This window comes from Saccostrea echinata, unplaced genomic scaffold (genome assembly GCF_033153115.1).
Source record: "Saccostrea echinata isolate AGI-Se365-2 ecotype Australia unplaced genomic scaffold, CSIRO_AGI_Sech_v1 ptg000027l, whole genome shotgun sequence".
Lineage (NCBI taxonomy): Eukaryota > Metazoa > Mollusca > Bivalvia > Ostreida > Ostreidae > Saccostrea > Saccostrea echinata.
The window spans coordinates 7,170,320-7,182,866 of NW_026889776.1; the positions used below are offsets into that span (position 1 = coordinate 7,170,320).

The 12,547-nt window shown below is 34.5% G+C and overlaps 1 protein-coding gene across 8 annotated transcripts in view; it reads right to left on the reverse strand.

Moving 5' to 3' along the window:
* Positions 1–9,819: 9,819 nt before the first annotated feature.
* The window catches only part of LOC133193468 (atrial natriuretic peptide receptor 1-like), a 265,764-nt gene continuing 263,036 nt past the window's right edge, over positions 9,820–12,547 (reverse strand). For all 8 annotated transcript variants that reach the window (XM_061329427.1, XM_061329429.1, XM_061329425.1 and 5 more), the window contains 2 exons: positions 12,042–12,133; positions 9,820–10,941 (listed from right to left, as the gene is read on the reverse strand). In XM_061329427.1, coding sequence (XP_061185411.1) covers positions 10,819–10,941; positions 12,042–12,133 — 215 coding nt within the window. In that variant the 3' untranslated portion in view covers positions 9,820–10,818. The remainder of the gene's footprint in view (positions 10,942–12,041; positions 12,134–12,547) is intronic.

Consider the following 12,547-nt stretch of genomic DNA (forward strand, 5'->3'; position numbering starts at 1 on the left):
TAATATGTCATCTAAAATTAAAAAAAAAATACAAGTTAGAACTTTAACCCACTTCTACTTTATTAACATAACACAAAGCAAGTTCGGAAATGTAGCATGTCGATCGAAAAAGAGAGAAAATAAAAAATAACTTCATGAAAATATATTTTTCCATCATTGTTTGAATTGGTTAGATCAAATTCGCAATTAAAAGTTACCTCTCCTGGGTGGCTCTGTGTTTAACCGTACGGGTAGGGTGGGGGGTAAGGCGGCGGTGATAACTCAAGAGGGTAATATCCGCGGTTACCACCCCCGATAAATCTGGAGGCTAGGTACCCGCCTAGCAGGAGTCCTAATTGCTGTACAAAAATAGAATGAATGACAGTTATAGAGTTTCTCCCTCAAAGGAAAAAAAATCAATATTTTAATAATTTTAATGCTAATAATTACTAAAAAAAATTCTCATTTAAATGAGCAAGTTAGATGTAAGGGATGTTAATGGCATTTTATTCGTTATAACATGTATCTTATGCGGTACCGGTGTATGGTGAATTTTGCACAAACTGTGTATTTATTTTGAAAAAAAAAATGATGCCTAAAAAAGTTAAAAAAAAAAAACAAACACTTTTCAGGGGGCAAAAGGGGGGGGGGGTCTAGATCTAGGTATCAAACCTTACCCCATATGCTGGAGTGACCAGTACAAACAGCAGGGATACCGCTGCCAGAGTAGTGACAGACACCATGATGTTTAAAAGTCTGTAACTTTTAAGACTGGCTCCTAATCAGAAGAAAAAAAATATAATAAGGAAAGCTGACACCTGTACCTTACTGATACACCTACTAGATGTATAGGCCAGGCAAAGTAAAATCATTACACCGCTAAAATCACACATAATCTCTACATTTAAATATATATTATTTAGACCTATGGTCATAATAAAAATTTTATAAAGCCAAACATCTAGATGATTATAAAATACATTGTACCTTACCTAGTAGGACTTAGAGTCAAAGAATCTTGCCTGTGATTTAGGATGATATGATTTTTGTTTATAGAAGACTGCAGTTTTTTTTATAATGTGTTAATGACTGCCAATGATCGATGGTGACATATTGGAGTGTCGGTCATTGGACGCGGGGACAGGGCAACACTTAAAAAACCCAAACAAATCCCTATCAAATCTACAAAATAAAATCTTAGGAATTTTTATCAATTCTTTTCAATGTTTCAAACCATAATAATTTTTACACGTTTCTTTATTATAACTGATTTGTTTCTTTCTTGTCCATTCGTATTCATTTTTTGAGGGGAAAAACTGCAGGGTCAAGAAGTTTATACACGAACAACCCTACACAAAGAAAGGTTAATAAGTCCGTCTTCATTGTGTCGTCTGTTTGGTCATGTTCTGACCGCTCGGCTGATTGCTAATTTCACCAGATTTTCCAACCCACAACTGCTGAAATAAGAAAGTCCCTTATTATCGGTTGACGGAAGCTTACTCCTCCCAGGCACCTGATCCCACCTCTGGAATTTCTCCGGGGTCCGTGTTTTAAGCCCTCTTCACCGATTTCTACCGTGTAAATTTTTTTAGATCAATCACTGTTCGTTATTTTCACCTTTTTCATTAGGCATTCCAGTGCGGAAGTATTTTTGACAGGGACAAAACTATCTTATATTCATAATTAAAGTTCCACGAAGTGACCAATAATACCCGATGGTCTTAATATATATCTATAAATACCTTTAACACTTTAAGTCTTGATCGATACCGGGATTAGCCCTAGGATTAAGTTCTCAGCCACTCATTGACGTTTGAGAGGCTCCACTGTAATTCAGTGTAATACAGTAGACCAGTATTCAGACAAAATGTGTTACTGGGCTGGATTAACGTACTGTTTTAAATTATTTCATTTGTACAACATTATTAATTGCCTCAAAGATTACACACGGGGTTTGTTTTCATGAGTGAAAATTCTTACGATGAAAATTCAATTTTGAACGCGTCATTATGGATATAGGACATTACCATGGATACATTGACGCATCACCCTTTCCTAAAACCCGTGACGCTGAAATTAGCGGCTTCATTGAAAATGTGGATAGGGATCTACGGCAGTTCTACCACGCGGAACGACGTTCCACCGTGATTGCCTATGTTTTCGCCGTGTTCTTTGGTATGTTCGGTGTCCACCATTTTTACTTGGGCCGGAATGTTTATGGACTGATGTACCTGTGTACTTTTGGTTTGTTCGGATTCGGATATTTCTTGGACTTGTTTCGTCTTCCTTCCTTGGTAAAAGATGCAAATATCAGGCGTGTTGACGAAGAAGAAGAGAGGACCTTGTCGGATTTATACGTGCTGTGGTTTCCTTTAGGAATTTTTGGTAAGAGTGCTAAAGGTAGCCTTTCAAAATCTGGTTTTCCCTTGAAAAACCTTATTTATTTTTCGCCGCCATTTTGACATTTCTAAAGCTTTTCCTATATGGCTCTTTATCCATTGCTTTGTACATGTATTTCTTTCTACACAGGTTTTCATCACTTTTACTTGAGGGACAATTTTATGGGGGTTATGTACTTGCTGACGGGAGGAATCTGGGGGATAGGATGGCTGATCGATGGTATTCAGCTTTCAGGAATAGTACAGCAATACAATAATAAGGAATACTCCTCAATTTCACTTCTGTATGCGTATCTCTTTATGATTCCACCATTTGGAATTCTCGGTTTTCATCATTACTACTGTCGACGGACGATGTGGGGTGTACTTTATAGCCTTTCTCTCGGTGGGTTCTTACTGGGCTGGATGGTGGATTTTATAAGAATTCCTTTTCTCGTATCGCGCATGGAAGCAGAGGAAACAGACGAAGATGTTAAAAAGAAGTATTATAATGACGACGCTTATGTTTTATGGCTCTCATTCGGATTACTCGGGTTTCATCACTTTTACTTAAAGCGCTATAGATGGGGGCTAGTGTATGCATTGACTCTAGGAGTGTTCGGGATTGGTTGGATTGTTGACGCCTTTAGAATCCCTCTACTGGTGCGACAGCTTAATCTTGAAATAGAGGAGGAAGAGGACATCTCAAATGTAGTTTCAAACTTCAACAAAAAACGACAATCTGTGATCTCGAGAAAAAACGAAAACTATTCGAGATTTCATGACGTAATGCAAAACCATCAGTCAGATAGTCCCAGAATATTTACGGTTCAGCGTAATATTAATGGTAATTGGGTTGTAGTTTTCCATTTTTTTATTACAATGAAATATATTTCAACCTAAGGTAAAGTTTTTCCATGTAGACAGTTTTTATTTTTTTTTCCTTGTCTCTTCAGTTTTGCATGAGGTTCCAGACCAAACCTTTGATGATGTCACTTCCGATGATGATCATGACAATAACCTTGAGGTCTTTAAAATAAGAAAAGTCAGACGCACAGTGTCTTCAGATTCCAACTCCACACACACAGTTACTGTAGAAGTTCACCCTGGTATTGACCGGGGCCTGATCCCTTTAAGTGTTGGAACAATCAGCAAAGACGATACACAGACGAAAACACTAGTACTTAAAAAGAAACAGCACACAAGGAAAGCTGAGCTAAGAAACACAGCGCAACAAAATCATATCGAGAAGAAAGCATCAGTAAATGAAAGTGACATGGATGACAAGGCAGATAAAGAATATAGTGTTAGCCATTGTGAATCTGTAGATAAGGATGTGGAAGCAAAGATGATAATGGCATCAAGACCTAAACACGGTAATAAACAAATGCTGAAAGTGATGTCACTGCAGAAAGACAATTCTGAAATACTTCAAACTCAGCCACAAATCGTAAAAGACGTCACGATCGATTCTCGAAGACCTGGCAAACGGAAAAGTGACAGAACTAGCAACAGAGAAGAACAAGAACCAGCTGATCGTAAAGGTTTGCACACTACACACAATGGCAGTGGTGCTGTCATGAATAAAATGGTTCAAGTGTCGAAGCGAAGTGATACAATAGTTCAAAATACAGAAGATTCTTTAACAAGAACTGAGTGTGCCTCAGAAGGTTGTGATAATAATGGCTGTAATGAAGAAACTCTCCTTCCCAACTCCTTGATAACTAAAACATCTGTCGGTAGATCACTTTCAATAATATCTCAAAATTCATCGACTGAGCCAAATAAGGGTGAAAATTCAATGACAAGTATAGACGTAAATAGAATGTCGATCCCGATCTTAGATAATTCATTCGATGAGGGCACTATGGATACTCCGAGATCCATGGGAGCCCTGACGGCGCGGAGTGATACAGACAATTATAACGGCCTTCCCAGAGTTATCAAGGTCAGGAAAAGTAAATCCATGGAGCAGACAAAACGAAATATCAGGAGGTCGATCAAACGTAGCCGTAAAAGAGCTCATGCTGCTCCAGGTACGTATTATTCTAACTGAAACTGGAGTTGATCTTAAGTACCAGTCTTTCCTGGCGATATATATATACATGTATCTGTTGTGATACCTTTGTAAAATTAGTAATGTAAGTCAACTTGCAACACTACTTGGAAATACTCATAAAGCCGCCAAATTTTGCCTCCAGATAAAAAATTCAAAGTATATTGAAACGGTAGCAAATTCAAAGTTAACGGGCATTTAAGATCTATACTTATAAATTAATAAATTTTGCAAATAAACTCCGAAACCGGTGCACCAGAGTTCTTACTTACTCCTCTAACAATACACCATATACAAGATGATGTCTGTAAACTATATATAGATTTCACTCGCATAGTAAGTATTGTACATTAAATTAAAAATCTACTTTCATTTTCTATAAAACAGCCATGAAAACAGCAAAAACGAGAGTACGGTGGCGTTTCCGGTTGGCAGATCTAAGTTACTGGCAATTTTTAATGAGACTGAAAACAAGCAATCGTTTATTTATTTCATAAAACCTCATCACTGAATTATTAAATCAAAATTTGATTTAAATGATATAAAAAAAATAAGTTGTGATAACCGATTAAAAAAGTAAATGTGCGAATTATTTTCGTCATTCACCGATCTTAATATTGACGGAAGCTTCTAGAACATCATATAGCATCGAGGTCGGTGTTAAGGACATTGGCAAGTCCGGAATTTCCGGAGAAAAAAAAGGTTTAAAACATTAATTTTTCTTTTTACTTATGAAACAGTGATTGAGAGTGATCTCCCGTGTAGAATTCTCTAAGCGGTGAAAACCAATATATGTTACAGAGGTAAACACAAGCACGTGTACTTCCTTCAACGGGTAGATGAATATCTTTACAGCAAGTAATGGCTTTGTTGTACATTGTATTCAGGAGACAAAGAGCCAACAGGTCGTCATTTACATGTACCACAGTTATGCTCGGTATGCTGGGAAGGGGAAATATGTGACATATATTGAATGGTAGACCGACTGAGATCAGTTCCTAGGTTGTATGAAGGAAGCAGCATTTAGTAACTACGAATGAAAATTAAAATAAATCCATGCCATTATTTTTATGACAATGTGTTTCAATCAACTCAGTCAATTACAAGATAGAAACAATCAACCAGTCTGACTCTCTTGACTAAATTATGAATAATATATATGTGAAGGGAAGTAACTCAAAAATAAAGACTGGCGCCGGTATGTCCTTATCTTATTTCTATATATATAAATTTTCAGCCAGAATATCTAGAAGTCATAGGAAATGAAGATACAATAATGTATATAATACAAAAACTATATGAAATAAGTGGGTTTTGGAGAAATATTATGGTGAAAAATTATGTAGGTCCCTTTTATCAACATTTTACATAAGAAATGCATTGAGAATTGCAAAAACACTGATTTGACAACATCTAAAAAAAAGGGTTGGCTTGGTAGGTTAAACAATCCATGATGTAGCCTGTTTAGTACAATTAAACCTACTCAAGAGTTCTTGAAAAATTCTATACGATAACCAGGAACCTTGCCAAAGTCCTTAAAAAGAAAAACGAGGCAGTTAAATCTGCATGAACATAAAAAAAGCTTATGTGTGAATGGTCATTGAAATAATGGTAAATCATTGATAACACTATAAGTTGTGAATATACCGGTATTTATTTATCGAAAGACTATTGCATATATGTAGTAGGTTTTCTTAATAAATTTATCGGTAAAATTTATATATATTCCTTACTGAGAGCATCGTGGCAACGAATCCGAAGTACAATTTGTACTTCGTAATAAACTTGCTTACATGAAAAGAGAAAATTTATGAATAAGGTATTGTTCAAATACAATTAAAGCTGTAAAATTGTGTGCTTTAATCAATACATTTAAGTTTTTTTTTTTCTGAATACAGTCTTTTGTATCAAATACTCGGCATAGCGCGTTAAAAGCTAATTTTTACACAGATACTTGGGTCTTGGTTTATAAACTTGTATGTACCTAATTGATATGTAAGAAAAATAAAGTACATTTTTTACATATCAATAAGGTACGTACATATTTATAAACCAATATTTATAAACCTGTGAACCCCCCCCCCCCCAAAAAAAATCAATTTATCAGTAAAATGTGCATATTCGCTTCTTTTATCCTTGACGTAAATGAAATAAGAGCATTTGAAGTACAATATCCATAATATAGTAAAACAGGTCTCACAATAAACGTCAATTAATGAAATTTTTATTTTTTCAAGTTTTTACAAAAAAGGGGGGTGGGGTGGAGACGTACATCTACATCATGCGGGATTTTGAACAAAGTATTTCTTCCTGCTATAAACCTGTAGGCTGACAGTAGAAACTACAATATATTTTCTGTTGGTAGAGACTACCACTAGTGGGATAAATTCAATTCCCCGCTCTTGCGCGGGATTTCATCTAGTTACAAAAATTTTGACCGCACATCGGAACGGGATCCATCATTATTCGTGTGTCGCCCGCGTGGCGCAGTGGTTAGAGCGTCTGCTCTAGAGTCGCGAAGTAAGGAGTTGATCCTTACGTCGCGGGTTCGAATCCCACTGTGGGACGTGGAGACCGGTCCTTCGGATGAGACCGTATAAACCGAGATCCCGTGTCGCAGTAGGTGCTGGCACGAAAAAGATCCCTCACTGCTCAATGGCCGTAAGTGCCGAGTATAGGACAAAATTTGCAGTTCTCCACCGGCAAGTGGTGGCGTCTCCATATGAGTGAAAAATTCTCGAGAGGGACGTTAAACAACATACAAACAAAACAAACAAATCATTATTCGTGATTTTCCTATGCTTGTCGTCAATACCTTTAAGATATCGTACAATATAGGTCACACAACGATAATCTCTAGAAATAATGACCACTCCCTCGCCTGCTTGACGTTGAAAAATCGTGTTATACTGGCTTGTTTCAATTTGCAATTGTATGTATCCAATGTGACTAACAATGGTTTGGAAATTATGAATTTTTTCAGACGTTTCTTTTGAAAACAAGTAAAAATGTATTTGATGTGGCAGAAGCGCTCATGTGGAACATTCTCTAGGGTGTCATAACAGCATTTCGTTAGAGGTTCAGTCAAAATATGGTCGAAGCAGAATAAATTCCTATAATCCCCTTCCCATTTCGGATACGAGACGAACTTTTATATCAGATGAAAAACGGTATGTAAACTTTCCGATTATACCAGATTCATCAATATTTTTAGTGTGCTGAATTTTCAGTGCTGTATTTGAGAGGGAGTGATTGGGCCCTGGACTTGATTTTCAAGCCTTTGTTTGACTTCATGCATGCCTTGCTGGATGTTTATGTGTTTTTATTTGGTATTAGAAAATTGGTTTACAAGGCCTGTATCAACGGTTTCAAATTTGGGGGGGGGGGGCAAAAAAAAAAAATCGGACAAGCCAAAAAAAGAAAAAAAAAGAAAGAAAAAAAACAAAAAACCTAAACTGTCCAAAAAATGGAGGGATCATCTTTCCAAAAATAATCTGACGAGCAAAAAAAAAAAACAAAACAAAAAAACAAAAAAACAAAAAAAAAAAACAAAAAAACAACCCCTCCCCAAAAAAACCCAAAACAAATAACAAAAAAGAAACAAAGAAACAAACAATACAAAACAAAATACACACACATACACAATCACAGACATTTGCCAGTACTCGACCTTACGGCAACAAAAAGTATTGGGGGGGGGGGGGGCAACCAGCATCTAAATGAAAATTTACTGTAGCAAAATACTATATTTAGAAAAAAACGTTAGCAAAATACTTTACTGAGATACATGTATGAAAAATGTTTGTTTTTAATTTTTACCTATTTCTCAAAGTTGTGCACTTTCAGTGTAAGAATAAAAAAATCAACATGTATACTACGTCTTTGGTGAACAATTCCGTACGAGTTATTCACTCTTTGCCACAATGCAAATCTCTGTAGAATTCACAAGAACGTTTCAATCTATATATATTTTTTGTTTCAGTTGAAAGGATCTCAGAAGAAAGTAGAGTTTCACAAGATACTTCCGAAGACAAAGATACCGTGCTTGGAGGAGAGGATCCCGAGGGTGTGGAATGCCTTCAGTAAATTTGGTGCAATAGTAAACTACAAATGTATAAGATAATGAATGTAACTATATAAATGTATAAATAAAGTTTGTTCATGAAACAGGCACTTAAATCCCCTGTCTAGATTAATTTGTGAGGCTGTTGTTAGACTAGTTTCTGGATTACTAAATCTGTTTCATAAAAGTATCGATACAATAATTTTATTTTTCTCAAAATAAAACCCTACAATAATCGTATATTTTATAGATCCCCTAAGTTAAATAAATACAGCATGGTGCATATATTAAAAAGTTTGACTTTTTTTTTTGGAGAAATCGTCTAGAGTAATAAATAGGGCAAGACTCTCTGAAATTCTAAATAGAAATTGTTTTTCATAGCAGAACCAATATTTTGATAATAATTATTGTCAATTCAGACTTAAAAAAAACAACCTGAATTTAATTTAAGGTGTCATTATTCAGTAAAGTACAGGAAAACACGTGAATTACCACAAGTTTGAAGTTTTGTTACCATTACAGAAATGAAATAATCAGAGAATGCCTAAAATCTCTCAACAGATAACGTCGACATAAATTTAAAATCAGGTTCTGATTTTCAACATCAACTATTGTTCAAAATGAAAAAAAGGTCTTGAAATATGTATAATTATTAAAGTTCTGTACGAGGTCACAGTGGATCCAAGCAAAGAAGCCGTCTTAGATCGATTATAATGAATGACTAGATTATTTGAGGTGCAAATAGAGCGTTTTCTGAGCTTAATTTGAACATATCAATATATTAAGCTTCATTCTTGAACATTAAAGTCATCCTGGCATGGTCTGCAATCAATCACCAAAACAGAAAAGACTAGAGGGTATAAATCTACTAGTGATAACTCTATAACCTGTTGGAATGTCATCACTCGGTGTGGTATCTACATATGACCTCCGACCCTTAATTAATAAACCTCCAAACCTGTTCACATAAATCCTACACACCTTGTATTCCCTCTACCAAAGAGTCAGTATGGATTAGAAAACACGAGACATTATTGATGTGGGTCAAAACTTCCATGCTGCTTTTATTTTGTTCTAGGATCCATGTTTTGCATTAAAATCTGTTCCAATTGTTGAGAAAAGTGCAGTTCGACTGCACAGAAAAGCGCAGACACAATACAATACAAAAAGTATACCTAAACGATTTATTTGTCTTTCACACAAGATACAAAGTACGAGTTCAGTCATTTCAAAATATCACTAACTGAGGTGAAATTGCAATGCCATGATATATATATATATATATATATATATATATATATATATATATATATATATATATATATATATATATATAAACGATGGCAAATTAGTTATAGAATAAAACGTAAAACTGCATACATTGAAGTTAACAACCGAAACGTCAAAACGTACTCAATTATTAATAACAAAATATTTTTAATATCAGTTATAATAAATCGTCACTTTGGGAAGATAGAGTAATCTTTTTAAAAATTAATCTAGGGAGGCGTTTTATCTAAAAAAATTTTCTTCAAAGTATGATGAGCAGTAGGCATAAACATGTGACCACAGATACAGTATTTCAGCGTTGTTTTCATAATTCAGCAGTATATATGGAATTCCACTCATACACAGTATGTATACAGGAGCTCAAAGGAGTTCATGTAAAATACTAGTGTCATAAAAAAGAAGAAACAAATCTGGTGTCTCAATTTGAAGAAATCCTACAACTTGAATATAATAATAAAAGTACTTTTTTCCGGTAACCGTGACATACTCTCTGAACAGCAACGAAACAATAATGTATTTTAAACACAGAATTCTATTAAGCAACCTTTCAAACTGTCGACGAGTGAAGGGGCTTCAATAAAACACATAAGCATTTTACATAATGAAGGGCCTACTATCATTGAATCACCCTTGTATTCTCAATAAAATGTCTATAAAACAATCACAATAAATAAATAAAAATCCTATGTGTATATCATAAAGTTCATCCACATTGTAGTACAACAAATACTATACATAATTTAATAAAAAGACAAGATAAAATCTTATTCAATAAATAACAATTCACAAATAAGCACGTAAATGACGCTGTGGTCGGTGGCCATATTGCATCATTTAATTGGTTGAGACATTTGGGTTCCCGGATGATAGCGATTGTGGTGAATCAGCATCAAGCGCGACGCATGACGTCATGGAAAATATCACAATTTGATTGGTTCTGAGAGCCGAGTAAGCGACTTTGATGTCTCTCATTCAGGGTTATGCACATGACGTAATTTTTTTTATGACGTTACAGTCAAAAAAGTACTTCTTCAAATGTTTCATTCCTGTTGTCACTTTTCAGAGATGCAATTATCGTAACTTGGAGGATTTTCTACCTTCATTGTGTCAGTAACCGACGTCACGGGTGCCACACGCTCCCCTGTCAACCAGTACGTCGTTATCGTACCTTTACCCTGAAAAAAAAAGACGTCTCTAATGAGACTGTAGCTCTACTGATTTGAAATTAATAATTAATCATGTAAAGGAAAAGTTATACATGCACTTAGATTTGTTGCATTTCTTTTTTTTTCTTTATTATTTTTTTTTTTAGTTTTACATATATATATTTATATATAATAAACAAATTCTATCAAAATTTTCTTGAAGTGTAGCAATCTTTGTGGAAATTGAACCAAGTTTGCACTAGGAAAAGCATTTTGAAACGATTTCAAATTTTTTTCCTATTTATAGCACTAATGCCAAGTCTGTTCTCTTCGTTCTTTTTGTAATGAAAATCCAATGTACAAAATTATGTAATTTGTCTTTTATATATACTCTATACTTATGTAAAAGTATTATCATCGAAATCAGACCAAAAAAATATAAAAAGAGTCGCATTTCTGGGATTATTCTATTTTCAGTAGTCGTAAATGACAATTAAGTTTCGACAAAATCAAAATCCAATATTTAGTATAATGTATCTTTACATATCCTTTTTCATTAAGGTAAAATGTATCAGAAATGAACGAATTCAATTCACACATTACCCTATTTATAGTGACCATAACAACATCGTTTACCTTTACAAAAATCCCGGACTGATAAACTTTGTGTATCTTTTTGTAGTCTACATTTCTCTCACTTTTTTATTCAACTCAGACAAATCAGAGAAGCGTTTTGAGATATTTTTAGACAGAAGACATGGGCACTTTAACAATTCATCTATTTAAGGTTCATTGATACTCTGATAAGAGAGATAACTCTTAATGACATAAAATCTCTATTACTCCTTCACAAATTTGTCAAGTTGAAATGTCTTTTTTGTTTAATTTTGCCCGCAATCTATGGTATAATTGGTTGTAATATACTTATAAAATACATTTCTTTCGAAAAATCATAAAAGTTAAAGAAACATTTTATATGATTGTGCAGGGGTTTATGAACCCTTAATATCAAAACAACACTAGGGGAGATGATTTTAGAAAATGTTTTTATCTCTTGAAATGTTACGCATTTGGAAATATAAATATGTTTCATTTAGTGAACGATTATACGGAATCGGTTACATCATTACCTTCATTTCAACAGGTCCTCTTAGTTCCAACTCAAACGTTCCAAACGTGTCCAGTATTTTCTTTGTATCCGGACTCACGTGGATCCTCAGGGCTGGAAAAATTGAAAAAAAAACATGTCAAATGATGCGATACTTTAGTTTACAAGTGTGAAACAAGCCAATTGATGTGGTGCGTTAGTTAACACGTGTGAATCAAGTCAAATGATGCGGTACTTTAGTTTACACGTGTAAATCAAGTCAAATAATCGGTAATTTAGTTTACACGTGTAAATGTTTGATAATATTCAATTTCCTTGAGTAATGTAATCGTAAATAAAGAGGATCGAATGAATTTCTAGAAAATGCTGCTGTGTTTTGAAGTAAATTTCAGATATCTTATTATTTTAAATATTATATATGATAGTAAGATACCATGTACACCTTTAAACTTAAACATTTCATTAAAACGTCATCTTTTCCGGCACGGGTGGGTTTCAGTATGCTAAGCTCCCCACAAACCTTACTAA